This window comes from Cetorhinus maximus, chromosome 3 (assembly GCF_964194155.1).
Source record: "Cetorhinus maximus chromosome 3, sCetMax3.hap1.1, whole genome shotgun sequence".
NCBI classification, from domain to species: domain Eukaryota; kingdom Metazoa; phylum Chordata; class Chondrichthyes; order Lamniformes; family Cetorhinidae; genus Cetorhinus; species Cetorhinus maximus.
In genome coordinates, this window is record NC_135881.1 from 44,569,532 (window position 1) to 44,585,352 (window position 15,821).

Sequence of the window (15,821 nt, forward strand, 5' to 3'; positions counted from 1 at the left end):
TGGGCTGTTGGAAAAGAATGGTAAAATTGGGCAGAGTCAACATGAATTTATCAAAGGGAAATCATGTTTGACAAATCTGTTGGAGTTTTTGAGGGTGTTCCTTGGAACATAGACAAGGGGGAAACCAGTGAATGTGGTGTATTTGGATTTTCAGAAGGCTTTTCATAAAGTCTGACACGGGAGGTTAGTAAATAAAATTAGAGCGCTTGGAACTGGGGGAAACATACTGGTGTGCATTGAGAATTGGTTAACAGACAGAAAGCAGAGAGTAGGAATAAACGGATCATTCTCAGGATGGGAGGCTGTTACTAGTAGGGTACAGCAAGAATTCGGGCTCAGTCCACAGCTGTTCACGATCGATACAAATGATTTGTATGTGGAGGCCAATTGTAATATTTTCAAATTTGCTGACTACAACAGACTGGGTGGGAACCTGGTGCCAGGGTTAAGGACATCTCCTCAGGGCCGGAGAGGAGCTTGGATGACGACAACTGGATCCCTCCCCTCCCACACTAACAACATTGATTGGACCAATAAGGAAGTTCTGCTGAAAGAATTTTAACAGTTAGGAGCTAAATTGAAAAGCAGAACCTCCAAGGTAATAATCTTGGGATTAGTACCTGAGCCACGGGCAAACTGGCATAAGGTAAATAAAGTCAAGCAGTTAAATGCGCGGCTCAAAGATTGATGCGGGAGAAATGGGTTTCAGCTTATGGGGCACTGGCACCAGTACTGGGGTACAAAGGAGCTGTTCCAGTGAAATGGGCTTCATTTAAACCATGCTGGGAGCAGTGTCCTGGCGAGTCAAATAACTAGCACTGTAGAGAGAGCTTTAAACTAAATAGGCAGGGGAGGGCTTTGGAGAGGGGATACATAGGCTTGCAAAACTAAGGATTTGGCAGCATTGCAGGGCAGCTATTTAGGTATTGGTATCCAGAGAGTGACAGGAAGGGACAGAGTGTACCAACATTAAAAAAAAGCAGCAAATAGGGTCAAAGGGGAGAAAAAAATGGTAAAAAGGCAAAATTAACGGCTCTTAAATGCACGTAGTATTCGGAACAAAATAAGTGAATTAACAGCACAAATAGAGGTTAATGGATATGATCTTATGGTCATTACCGAGACGTGGTTACATGGAAATCAAAGCTGGGAACTAAATATTCAGGGCTACGTGACATTTCAAAATGACAGGCAGGAAGGAAAGGATGGTGGGGTAGCTTTCTAAGTACGAGATGGAAGAAGTATGATAGCAAGAAATGATCTTGGATTGGAAGATGTAGAATCCATACGGGTGGAGGTAAGAAATAACAAGACGACGACACTGGTGGGAGTCGTCTATAGGCCCCCGCACAGTAGCTATAATGTAGGACAGCAAATAAATCAGGAGATAATGAGGCCATGTCAAAAAGGCAGTACATTAATCATGGTTGACTTTAATCTTCATGTAGATTGGGAAAGTCAAATTGGCAGAGGTAGCCATGAACAAGGATTCATACAGTGTATTCGGGACAGTTTCCTAGAACAATATGTTGTGGATCCAACCAGGGATCAGGCTATTTTGGATCTGGTAATGTGTAATGAGACAGGTTTAATAAATGATCAGAGTAAAAGATCCCCCAGGAAAGAGTGATCATAACATGGTAGAATTTGGCATTCAGTTTGAAAGAGAGTATCTTGGGTCAGAAACAACAGTGCTAAACTGAAATAAGGGTAATTACACAGGAATGAGGGCAGAGTTGACTGAAGTGGACTGGGAAAGGAGTTTAGCAGAAAAGACAGTTGATGAACAATGGCAGACATTTAAGAAAATAGTTCATGGCTCACAACAAAGATATATCCCAGTGAGAAAGAAGGATTCTAGGAAGGGATAAACCAACTATGGTTAACCAAGGAAGTTAAGGATAGTATCAAATTGAAGGAAAAAGCATACAACGTGGCAAATATTGGTGGTAAGCCAGAGGGTTGGGAAAGTTTTTAAAAACCAATAAAAGATGGCCAAAAAAATAATAAAGAGGGAAAAAATAACCTGAGGGTAAACTAGCAAGTAATATAAAAACAGACAGTAAAAGCTTCTTTAAATATATAAAAAGGAAGAGAACATCGGCCCCTTAGAGAATGAGGCTGGGGAAATAATTAAGGGGAAACCAGGAAATGGCAGAGGAGTTGTATAAATACTTTGCATCAGTCATCACAGTGGAAGACACTAATAGCATTCCAAAAATACTGAATAATCAAGGGGCAAAAGAGGTGTGTGGGGGGGGGGTGTGTGTGTGTGTGTGTGTGTGTGTGTGTGTGTGTGAAGGAAACACATGCAATAACTATCACTAGTGAGCAAGCACCAGGGAAACTAATGGGGTTAAAGGCCGATAAGTTCCCTGGACCTGATGGATTGCAGCTTACAACATTAAAGGAAGTAGCTACAAAAAACAGTGGATGCACTGGTAGTAATCTTCCAAGAATCTTTAGATTCTAGAAAAGTCCCTGAGGATTGGAAAACTGCCAACGTAACGCCCTTAATCAAAAATAGAGGGAAACAAAAAACTGGTAACTATAGGCCGGTTAGCTTAACATCCATCATTGGGAAAATATTAGCATCTATTATAAAGGGTGTAACAGCAGAGCATTTAGAATTACATAATCTAATCAAGCAGACTCAGCATGGCTTCATGAAGGGGAAATTATGCCTGACAAATTTATTAGAATTCTTGAAGAGGAAGTAACAAGCAGGATAGATAAAGGGGAACCATTATGTAATATATTTGGATTTCCAAAGGTGTTTCATGAGGTTACTGCACATAAGGCTACTTAATAAGATAAGAGCCCATGGTGTTGGGGGTAGTATATTAGCATGGATAGAGGATTAGCTAACTAATAGAAGACAGAAAGTTGGGATAAGGAGGGGCATTTTCAGAATGGCAACCTGTAACTAGTGAAAGTGCTGGGGCCACAATTGTTTACAATATATATTAATGACTTAGACGAGGGAAGTGAATGCACTATCGCCAAGTTTGCGGATGACACAAAAATAGGTGGCAAGGCAAGTGGCAAGGATGACACAAAAAGTCTACAGAGGGATATAGTCAGGTTTAGTGAGTAAGCAAAAACTTGGCAGATGGAATATAATGCGGGAAAATGCGAGGTTATGTACTTTGGCAGGAAGAATAGAGGAGCTGAATATTATTTAAATGGAAAAAGACTGCAGAAAGATGCAGCACAGAGGGATTTGGGAGTCCTCGTACATGAACCACCTTCTCAAGGGCAACTAGGGACGGGCAATAAATGCTCGCCCAGCCAGCGAAGCCCACATCCAGTGAATGAATTTTTTAAAATCTCGAAAAGCTAACGTACAAATTCAACAGCGAATAGGTGAGGCAAATGAAACGTTGGCCTTCATTTCAAAGGGAATGGAGTAGAAAAATAGGAAAGTCTTGCTAAAACTATACAAGGCACTCGTTAGAACACACCTCGAATACCGTGAACAGTTTTGGTCCCCTTATCTAAGGAAAGATACAATGGCATTGGAGGCAGTCCAGAGAAGGTTCACTAGGTTGATCCCAGGTAGGGAGGGATTTTCTTATGAGGAAAGGTGGTGTAGGTTGGGCCTGTACTCATTGGGAATTTAGAAGGAGGGGTGACTTTATTGAAACATAAAAGATTCTAATTCAGGTGGCAGAACCTAATTTACTTCATCTCCCAGCACGTTGAGTGATATCAAAGCAAAGCTAAGAGGAGAACATAGTGGTTGAAAGGACGATTCATCGGGGAAGAGGTAAAGCGAGTGATAAGCAAATGATAGGAATGAGAATGGGTAGTGATTAAGTGACTAGCAGTGAAGGAGAACCATAAATGATTGGTAAAGGGATGTTGCACAAATATTTTGCCCATAACTAAACCCCTAAAAGTAATCTTCAGCCATTGGGTTTTTTTTTAGCGACAGCACTTGCCATCGAAAATGAAAGAAGAAATGAAAAAGGCGCAAGCAGAAGAGAATAGCAAAGGCAGCAAAAAAGAAAAGCTGGGAAGAGATAGAAGCACAAAATAGAAGAACAGCAATAAAAAAAACAGACAACTAACAGAGCAACCATATTCGTTAGCATCTGCGAAGCTATAGTTCAGTTTGCAACTTTTAAAACTAGAGTAACATGAACAAAGTACGCTGCCTTGGTAGGTCACTATGTTATTGGAGAAAATTTTACGTAAATTTCCTTCAAGTTTCCAATCTAGAGAAGAGGGCCGAAACTGTACCATACAGAAACTAACAGATTTGCTGACCATGAAATGGGAGAAAACCTTGGAAGGCAGAACCCTTATAGATAAAAGACTAAATGGAAAGGATCATTTGGCTGCACACAACCCAGGTTTTTTCAAGGGTCAAATATTCCCAGGTACCTTACCCTCCATTTCCCCATCAACTTACACGGGATGACAGTAATTTCTGCACATGAAGGTTCAGCAATAAGAATCATATATCCTTCAATAATAATAGATTCTCATGTTATTCGAAATGCTTTCATGGAGTGGCAAACAATCACATATAAGTTGATCAACCTTCATGAACACATTTCCATATAGTAGAATCATATTGCTGGAATAGTAAACTAATCTTCTGATCAATAAATCTTATTAAAATCCTTGGAATTATTTCAATGTATATACAAGCCCCATAAACAAACACCGCCTATAGAATTAGAACGCACAGTATCCCCTACACTTCTCAAATATGACTTGAACGATGTTGCTAATAATATGGGCATTTTCAGACAGTAAAAATGTTGTGATGTTACTTAAATTGCAACTCAAGTTAACCACAACGCATATAATGATGATACAACCGTGAAACTACTAAAATGAAAATTTTAAAGTATACATTTAACATTAGTATTATACTGCCCCTTCTAAATTGCATTCTAAAATTGCCTTTTTATAATAAAGAATCAATATTTGAATTAGGCATTAAATGATTTTGGTTTTACCTTTGGTTGAGATGACACTGGGGGTGTACTCATCAGTGGTTTAAGAGGAACAGTGTTAGTCTGCGGCGTACTTATCCTGGGAGACACATATGACCTTGGGGATGATGCATCTGATGCCAATGACATTGGTGACTGATTAGACTGCTGAGCTGTATTTTTTAAAAAAAAAAGTCAGTTTGAAGTAATCTTATCCAAATGCACAAAACTTGATTTTAACTAAAAGACTCTGAATTTTTTTTTAAGGGAGCAATTGCTAGACAAATACATTAAAACAAAGCTGCTCAAGGTACCAAGTTTCTATCAAAAATGTCACCTATGAGAGCATCCCCATGTAACATACAAGTCCAATCAAATCTTTCTTGAAGGTAACACTATGCAAAAGGTACTTCAATGTATTAGAAGCCATACATAAAATGTGGTACATACAATTAAGCTAATTGTATTAAATTTATCACCCTAATAGATTATTTCCTTGTTCTGTCATTGACCTCCTTTGAAATTAACAAAAATTTTCTGTCAACATTATGTACCTCAAAAACTGCAAGTTCCAACATGATTAAACTCAGTTTGTAACAAGGCTAAATTGAAAAACTGGAATCCAGCTTGAGTGTTACCCTTGCATTTTTTTTTTTAAATGTGTACATTTGGAAGATAATCAGGTGCTACAAATTTGATTTTGCTCTATTATATTGCAGGGAGAATGAAAATCAATTGTAGGGCATCTACCAACTCAAATATTAACATTCTATTGCTTCTGATGCCTTCAAAAAGTTTACTGGAAAAGCAAATGGAAAAAGTTCAGTGGCAATTTATCCTCTTACAGAATTTCAGTACCTAGCATCTTCAGTACCAGTGATTATAATAAATGTGATGCTAATTGCATTTTCAAAAAATACATTGCAGTCAGTTTGTCAATCTGAGATGCTTTAAAGAAGTACCAACCAGAATGGGAGAGGAAAAATAGGCAGAGAACAAAGTTCCATTTGTGCAGACCCGCAGCATCTTCAAACAACAACCTGAGAGCAAACTGTGCATCTGTTGTCTTAGTTGCAGTCACGAGATCAATAGAACAAACAAAAGGCAATAAAACTAAATGTGATATGCTTTAGAAAATATCATATTTTCATTTAAAAAATCCATACTAAAACTAACTTCTGAAATATTATTCCAGTACTGTTTACTGTCAGTATAGAGTATGCATAGTAGCAGTTTATAATTCAAAGCTGCATGAAAAATTTACCAGCATGCAATGGAATGTAAACCTTCAGTCGGTCCATATAGTTTTCTTTGAACAAGTGTATTTACTTAGTGGGTTAATGGTGTCCAGAATCTTCTTGTGTTACATGCAAAGCCAGAGCTGCAGCTCTTGCCTTGAATTCATGGACAAAAAAGTTCCGAATTCCACAGAATTGCTTTAAGTTAATGCAGACCACAGGGGTAAATGTTCAATTGGCAGAGTCAGTTAATTGTTTGTGGAAAACTCATCCCAGTTTGAGGCAGCGACAATCAGTGACAAAAGGAAAGCATGAAGAATTTGGCATTTTCGGAGGTGCCACAATATTCGCTGCTACATGAATTGGAGGACATGGGAAGAAACATACCATACTCCGAGACTGCCGCACTAGAGAACTTTTACTTCATTATACCTGCACCAGAGTTCATCATAGCTGCATTGAGAGGACTCAATTTGGAACACGGGGAACAACACCCGTTGCCATGTTCCTAACATCTAAGGTTGAGTACAATCCAGAAACAGGAGTGAATTGTGAAAATTAACCTTCTATGTTAGGGAGGTTTTTATAAGCATTACTGTAGCACAAGCATCCAATCACAATCTCTACTTCACCTACACATTCCTGGTTTACCAAGGCAGCAATTTAGTAATGGACAAAGCTGTCAAAGATGCAGTCACAAGTCAGTAGCAATCTATTGCAGAGAATCCAATAAAGGTAAAGAGCTCAAAGTAAAATTCAATCAAGCTAAAGACCAAACAATTTCCTTCATCAAAACCAGGCAAGCTGAGTGGGTGTAACACATTTGCACTCAGGTACGAAGCCTAAGAATGCCTCAGCAATTACACTCCAACAAAGATGGCTTGAGAGAAGGGAAAGGGAGGGGCGGGGAGACACAATTTAAATCAGGCAGGAGGGTGGCTGGAGGGGACCCAGTCACTTACTGTATCCGCCCTGATCAAGTCTGGAATGGGAAGGCCCGTGGACAGCTTTCCTGCTTTGCCACAAATTGAGGCCCTTAAGTGAGCAATTAATGCTCAATTAGATGTCTCATCCCACCACCACTAATATTAACCCAGTGGGAGGTAGGGGGCCTGCCATGAAGGGTTCGCGACAAGCAAACCCTGGCACGCTTGCTTGTGGGCTCCAACTGAAAGCCAACCCCCTGCCCTTGCTGCTGACCTTCCTTAAGCCCCCTCCCACCACTCACCTGTGCCTGAGTCCCTCCTCAATCCAACACCTTGAATGGGTGTAGTACCAGCAGTAGTTACCACCTCCATGGTGGTGCTGCCATACAGAAGAGCTGCTGGCCTCTTAGAGGCCAGCAGCTCTTCCCTCCCCAGGTCCTTTGTCCCCAGGGAAGGCCTGCCATTGGTCTGTTAAGTGCTTCAGTGGCACAAAATGCAGCAGGCCTTCTAGAAAAACTATAATGTGAGGGATCGTATAGGCTCTCCAGCTGGCAACCATGACCCCCTGTTGCCTCCACAAAATTCTGCCCTATATGTCTTCTGATCCCTATTGATATGCAGTTTCTTAATCCCAATGCTTTTCACAACTTGAATGCTCCCTATATCAAAGCATGAATTGCATGTGATTGTGCAAACCTGTTAATCCTCAATCAACTGATCTTGCAGCTCTGGGCTCAGTTCAGGAGTGCTACATGCAGAAGGTGAAATGCAAAGACATGAAACTGAAATTCAATTAAACTAAGATGACCGGTGTTTAAGACACCGACCGGAATCTTCTGCCCCTGCAGGAGGCAAGGAATGAGGCAGGTGGGTCTGAAAACTTGGTTGGCTGGCGTCAGGACTGGTACCAAACACTTTCCTCCCACCGGCCTGCACTAATCTGTGCATGACTCAGGGCACTGACATGAGGCAGGAGGGCGGCCTCAACAGCCACCCAGCCCCCGCCCTTGCTGCCAACTCCCATGGCTCCCTCTCCCAGGAACCTGCACCCCAAGAGATCTCCCAGCAACAACACTTACCTTTACAACAAAAACAGAAAATGCTGGAAAAACTCACCAGGTCCAGCAGCATCTGTGGAGAGGGAGGCAGAGTTAACGTTTTGAGTCAGTATGACCCTTCTTCAGAGCTCTGAAAGGTCTTAGGGGTACGAAATGTTAACAATGTTTCTCTCTCCACAGATGCTGCTAGACCTGCCTAGTTTTTCCAGCATTTTCTGTTTTTGTTTCAAATTTCCAGCAACTGCAGTATTTTGCTTTAAACACTTACCTTATTCCTGGGTCATTCCGTGATCCTGGGAGTCCGGTGGGGCGGGGGTGTTGTTCCAGCAGCAGCCAAGGCCTCCTCTGTGGAACTGCCAAGTGCAAGAACTGCTGGCCTCTGATTGGCCGGCAGCTCTTGGCAGGCAGTACATCGTCTTCCAGGGTCCTCAGTCAGGAAGAAGGCACACCACTGTAAACTTAACTGCCTGATGGGAAGATGATAAGGTGGGTCTTCCTCCTCAGTCAGCGCAGGTGTCTCACTGCCTTTTCTGGCAGTGGGCAAGACAACCACTGAGAGTAGAAGATTCACCCACTATTTCAATGCCTTGCCTTCAGAATCTCTAGTCAGGTGATATTAGGTTTGGTACTGCAGATTCAGTGGAGTACGCCAACACTGACACATAATGGTTATTTTGCTGGGATTGTTATGCAGAGGCCCTGACTTATGCTCAGGACAGTCAAATCCCAAATAGGGAGCTTAAATGCTAGTCTCATTGATAGGGATCATGAAACTACAGAATTGTCACTAAGGGAAGGAAATCTGCCATCCATATTTGGGCTGGCCTGCGTGCAACCTCAGATCCACAGCAATGTGGTTGACTCTTAACTGTCCTCTGAAATGGCCCAGAAAGCCACTTAGTTGTATTAAACGCACCACATGAAAGTTCAAGACAAATAAAATTAGACAAAATTTCTGGCATTGACTTAGGCACCAGAAGCGACAAACCACCCTTATCCAGTTTACCCTGCAAAGTCCCCTCACTAACATCTGGGGGGCTTGTGCCAAAATTGGGAGTGTTGTCCCACAGACTAGACAAGCAACAGAACAACATAGTCATGTTCATTGAATCATACCTTACTGCCAATGTCTCAGACTCCTCCAACAACATCCCAGGGTCCCAAAGCCACTGGCATATTGTAGTCTTCAGTAGGGAGGGAGTGGCCCTGCGAGCCCCCAGCATTGAAGCCGGACCTCTAAGTGTCATCAGGTGAAACGCAGGCAGGGAAACCTCCTGCTGGTTACCACCTACTGCCCTCCCTCAGCTGATGATTCAGTTACTCCATGTTAAACATCACTTGGAAGAAGCACACAGGGTAGCAAGGACACAGGATGCACTCTGGATGCACCAAGAGTGGCTCCATAGCACAACTACTGACTGAGCTGGCCAAGTTTTGAAGGGCATACTTGCCAAACTGAGCAGGTGATGAGTCCCCCAACGAAAGGAAAAACTCTACTTGACCTCCTCCTCACCAATCTACCTGTCGTAGGTACATCTGTCCATGACAGTAATGATAGGTGTGACTACCACACACTCCTTGTGCAGACGAAAAGTCCCATCTTCACACTGAGGACATGCTCCATCATCTTATGTAGCACTGCAACCATGACAAAAGAGTAGATTCAGAACAGACCCAGCAGCTCAAAACTGGACATCCATGACGCACTGTGAATCAACAGCAGAACTGTAGTCAGTCACAATCTGCAATCGTATGGCCCAGTATATTCCTCATTCTACCACTGCTATCAAGTCAGGGGATCAACCCTTATTTAATGAGTAATGTAGGACTAAGTACAACAGCAGCAGTATCAGGCATACCTAAAAAAATGAGATGCCAAACTGGTGAAGCTACAACACAGTATTACATGCATGCTAAATAGCAGGTGCAACAAGCCAGAGAAAGAACTGATCGACTGCACAACCAATGGGTCAGATAAAAGCTCAGCAGACCTTCCACATCCAGCAGTGAGTATTGGTGGACAATTAAAGAGCTAACCAAAAGAGGAGGCTCCATGAACATCCCTATCCACAATGATGGCAGAACCCAGCACGTGTGCAACAGATAAGGCTGAAGCATTTGCACCACGTTTAGCCAGAAGTGCCGAGTGGTTGATCCATCTCAGCTTCTTCCTGAGGTCCCAACTTCGCAGAGGTCTGTCTTCAGCCAATTCAGTTCACTCCAAATGGTTTTAAGAAATGGCTGAAGACACAGTATGCTGCAAAGACAAAGGGCCCCCGAAAATACTATAATACTGAAGATTTGTGCTCCAGACCTGCCTGCAACCATAGCCAATTGCAGCTCCATTGGTGTGATCTACCTGACTATGCAGAAAATTGCCCAAATATGTGCTGGCCTCAAAATGCAGGACAAATCCAATTACTATCCCATCAGCCTACTTGCAATCATAAATAAAGTGATGAAGGTATCATCAACAGTTCAACACAGTCAGCAATAACCTGCTCGCCAATGCTCAGCCTGGGTTCCATGAGGGCACGAGGCTCCAGACCTCAGTGAAGCCTTGCTCCAAACATGGATAAGAGAGTTGAGTTAAGAGGTGAGGAGAGAGCAAGAGTCCATGATATTAAAGGCAGCGTTTGACAGCAAGGAGCCTTAAAACTGAAGTCAATGGGAATCGGGGGAAAACACTCCACTGGTTGGAGTCACACCTAGCACAAAGGAAAATGATTGTGGCTGTTGGAGGTCCATCATTTTAGTCCCAGGACATTGCTGCAGGAGTTCCTCAGGGTGATGCCCCAGGCCCAACCATATTCAGCTGCTTCATCAATGACCTTCCTTCCAGTGTAAGGTCAGAAGTGGAGATGTTCACTGATGATTGCAGTGTTCAGTGCCATTTCCAACTCCTCGGATACTGAAGCAGTCTGTGTCTACATGCAGCAAGATCTGGACAACATTCAGACTTATGCTGTTAAGTGGCAAGAAACATTTGTGCCACAAAAGGGGCAGGCAATGACCGCCTGCAACAAAAGAGAATCTAACCATCTCCCCTTGACATTTTATGGTATTACAAGTGAATCCCCCACCCACCAAAATACAAAGGGGTGGGGGGGGACGTGCTTTGGTGTGACCACTGACCAGAAACATAACTGGACCAGCCATATAATTGCTGTGGCTACAAGAGCAGCTCAGACGCTGGGAATTCTGTGGCGAGTAACACACCTCCTGACTCCCCAAAGCCTGTCCACCATCTACAGGGTACAAGTCAGGAGTGTGATGAAATGCTCTACACCTGCCTCAATGAGTGCAGCTCCAAAAACATTTAAGAAGCTCAACATCATACAGGGGCAAAGCAGCCTGCTTGACTGGCACCCCAATAACATTCATTCCTTCCACCATCAGTGCACAGTGGCAGCCGTGTTTACGAAATACAAGATGTGCTGCAGCAACTTGCCAATGCCTTCAAAGGCCGCAGCCTCTATTACCGACAAGGACAAGGGCTGCAGACACCAGGGAACATCGCCACCTCAAAGTTCCCCAAGGCACAACCACCCTGATTTGCAAACATATTGCTGTCCCTTCAATCCTGGAATGCCCTCCCTAACAGCACTGTGGATGCACCGACGCAACATGGACTGCAGCAGACCATGGCAACAGATCATCAACACCCTCTCAAGGGCGTTTAGGGATGGACAATAAATGCTGGCCTGCCTTGGATGCAATGCTCACATGCCATGGACAAATAAAACACGAGCAAGTAATTGGGGTACCTTTCTGACAAGTTAAGTCATTACCTTCAAAAGGACGGTAGAAAACAAGAAAGCCAAGTCTTGAATAAATTGACCTCCGCCAAGACTAAAACAGAAATTCTAAGTGTGGAATCAAGTGCTGGTCTTAGCTTCTGACTTGCAGCTCAATGCAACTACAGTGACCTGACAAATCAGTAAATGCAAGCAACATAGCTCCACATGACTTCTCTCAAGTCCAGAGTTAAGGACAAGTGGAGGGAGAAAGCATGAATATAACAAGAATGCATCAGGACAGGATAAAAAAAATACATCAAAACCCATCTACAACCAAGTGGAGGAGTAAAGCAGCTGCTGCTTTATCAGTGCAACTCAAAAAATCAAGAGTAAGCTGTGCAACCGGTTGCTGAATTTTGAAAGCAAATTGTGTTCAGCATAAAATGAGTTTCTGAAATCCTACGCAACATCACGGTAGAAGCCAGGCCCAGCCACAAAACTTGCCACACACCACCAGGATGAACAAATCACCACTGGAGTTTCTACCAACTGTGCTCATTTCTTCGAGGAGTCTCCAAAAATCAAGTCAGTTCTTTTGAGCATAAGAACACTAATAGGGATGTTTTAAAAGCTTGTGAATATAATTTTTTTTTCAAGTTGGAAGAAACTATCTCAAAATAACTAAATAGTTCTCCATATTTTTATAAAATCATTTTCAGTCATTTATAATCCAGTCACTCAAAGGTGAGAGATTAATCATCTGATTAAGCTTACTTACTTTTCAGCTGTATTAATCTAACTGTACATTCTACCACCCAAATATATAACGGAATTTTTTTTCAAAAAGTTAAATTTTTTCAAAATTACATTTTAAAGGGCTCCCTGATGATGCTGGTGCATGGCAGATTTTGCATTCTGCAGATGCAAATAAGTTTGAATGGCAATGTGAGAAAAAGAACACTTCTTCAAGCAGGCACCATTGGCACTCGGATTGCCCATTGTGCCGAAAGCAGAAACTCTACCCATGACTGTAAAGGGTAGAATCAGAGAATGAATAATAAGTAGAAAGAAAGGCTAACTCAGACAATTGCACCTATTTTTTATTTCATGGCAAAGTCACAAGTTAAGCAACTTTGCACAGGTATGTTCACGAGTTTTAAAAGTTAGACAATATACAATTGCCTTATGAACGAAACATAGATTTTCAATGGTACCTACAATTCAAATGGTCGTATACTCAAAGAAAAATATAAAATACACATTTACAAATCTTTAATCACATACAAGCTGTGTTCCACTTAACTCCACTGTCCTTGCAAATTATCATCTTACATGATCGGTTGGAGACTTGAGCGGAGAAATGGCAGATGGAGTTTAATCCGGACAAATGCGAGGTAATGCATTTTGGAAGGTCTAATACAGGCAGGAATTATACAGTAAATGGCAGAACCCTTAAGTGCATTGACGGGCAGAGGGATCTGGGTGTACAGGTCCACAGGTCACTGAAAGTGGCAACGCAGGTGGATAAGGTAGTCAGGAAGGCATATGGCATGTTTGTCTTCATTGGCAGGGGTATTGAGTATAAAAGCTGGGAAGTCATGCTGCAGCTGTATAGAACCTTGGTTCGGCCACACGGAATATTGCGTGCAATTCTGGTCGCCACATTACCAGAAGGATATGGAGGCATTGGAGAGGGTGCAGAGGAGGTTTACCAAAATGCTGCCTGGTCTGGAGGTTATTAGCTATGAGGAGAGGTTGGAGAAACTCGGATTGTTCTCACTAGAGCAACGGAGATTGAGGGGCGACTTGATAGAAGTTTACAAAATGTGGCATGGACAGAGTAAATAGTCAGAAGCTTTTTTCCAGGGTTGAAGAGTCAATTACTAGGGGACATAGATTTAAGGTGAGAGGAGAAAACTATAGAGGAGATGTGCGGGGCAAATTTTTTACGCAGAGGGTAATGAGTGTCTGGAATTCGCTGCCAGAGGAGGTGGTGGAAGCAGGTACGATAGTGGTGTTTAAGAGGTAGCTTAACAAATACATGAACAGGATGGGAATAGAGGGATAGGGACCCCGGAAGTGCAAAATGTTTTAGTTGATGGTGCAGGCTTGGAGGGCTGAAGGGCCTGTTCCTGTGCTGTACTTTTCTTTGCTCTTTGACATGCACCTATTCTCAAACAGAAGTTTTGACAAATATAGCAGTAAAACACAGTACAAAACAAACAAGGAGAACAAAAAACAGACATTTGATCCTGATGGTTGCAATTAATGATGTAAAGAATTTAAGAGAGCTTTCAAGTTGAACCCTAAGGATCACCCAAAATTCAATGTCTGACTCAGCAATTGAACAAAAGCAGAAGAACACAAGGTAACAAGGCAGAATTAGTCATGGCAGGAGAAGCATGACATCCAGTTTTATTTCTCATGTTCTGAGAATTTTTAAGATGATTATGAAAGGAGGTTGAGGCACAGTAGCTCTGTTGCTGGTGAACATGAACTTCTAACTTTAAAAGTGCTGAAAATTGGTCGTGCAGCTATCATCTTATTGCAAGAAAATAACAAGTTTGACAGGCTTTGGAATGGAATCATTTCAGTTTTAAGCATACCCAATGTTAATGGTGTTGAACCATATTAAGGTGAGGGAAAAATTAGAGTTATTATCCGCAATCAGTTGCCAACTGTGACAAGTGGAGCTAAGCTTCCTTTAAGATTACCACTATTAGCTTTCCTGGTCAACTGTCACTTGTTATCGCAAATACAAGGCTATCAATTCAAAGATAGGAATGTTTACTGATTTAGGCTGATGTCAATTTACAAAATTTAAATTCCAACTTTCAGATTCAGCTTGGTCTTTTGCAATACCATCTGCAAATCGCCAGTTTCAAATGTTCCTGCTTGTTTAATTGCTGCTTGTCTTTCAGATGGATGAAGTGAATGATTGCAAAGAATGATATAATCTGCAAAGGAATCACTCAGACATCTACTCAAGTTAGCATTTCAGTACACCTCTAGAAAAAAAATTCTGAACTACAATGAATTAAATCTTTTGAGCAGCATTCAAGTTAAGAATTAGATTTCAGCTGGGGTCATGGCAAAATTTTCACAAACATTTGAACAACAAAAAAAAAGTGGCAGTCATAAGCTGAAGAAGTGTAATTCTTCCTCATCTAGCTCATGTAGACCTCATTTGAGAAGTTCCATTACTGATGCAAGGAGGAAAATGATCCCTTGCCAATACTGACACCCCTCAACTTGATGGGCACACATCCGAAAGTGAGCAAAACAATGCATTCCAAAATACACACAATAACAACCTGAACCTAGAAGAGGTTGCGGGTGAGTGGGCAGTGCAATGTTTAAGTACTAACAGAGCAACAAAAGAATATATACTTTTTTGAAACCTTACCCTGAGAAGACAACTGTGCAGCTTGGGAAAGGAGAGTAGTGATGCTTAAAGCTGATGGTCCAGCCGTGAGGAGCTTATGAAGCATAGACTGTAAGGAAGCTTGCGTGACAGCAGCTGTAAGGACTGCAAGACAAAAGAAAAGTGCTTCCTTAAACTTCTGCTTTGCAACAGTAACATATTTAAACTGTTTACAATAGGTTAAGTAAAATGAGAAGATCTCTTCAACTAAATTCAAATTTAACAGACTGCAACTCAATAATGCCGGAAGGCGATTAATGCTGTCTCAATTCAGTGCCCCTGAAATCCAATTTATGCATTTTTTTTCCGGAATCAAAAGCTGTTTACATTGTTAGCTGAGCCATGAAAAGTTGTTTGAAAAAAAATGCATCACCAAAACCAAATACTCAACCCTTGCATCTAGGGCTAAAAGAAAACATAAATGCCCTTTCCAGAAATTTGTGGCCCAGGCAGTTATCCCTCCCTGTGCTGCATCCAAGTAACAAA

General features: G+C 41.9%; 1 protein-coding gene across 3 annotated transcripts in view; it reads right to left on the reverse strand.

Moving 5' to 3' along the window:
* The window catches only part of waca (WW domain containing adaptor with coiled-coil a), a 112,082-nt gene that overhangs the window by 33,726 nt on the left and 62,535 nt on the right, over positions 1-15,821 (reverse strand). For all 3 annotated transcript variants that reach the window (XM_078537857.1, XM_078537862.1, XM_078537850.1), the window contains 2 exons: positions 15,318-15,440; positions 4,974-5,122 (listed from right to left, as the gene is read on the reverse strand). In XM_078537857.1, coding sequence (XP_078393983.1) covers positions 4,974-5,122; positions 15,318-15,440 — 272 coding nt within the window. The remainder of the gene's footprint in view (positions 1-4,973; positions 5,123-15,317; positions 15,441-15,821) is intronic.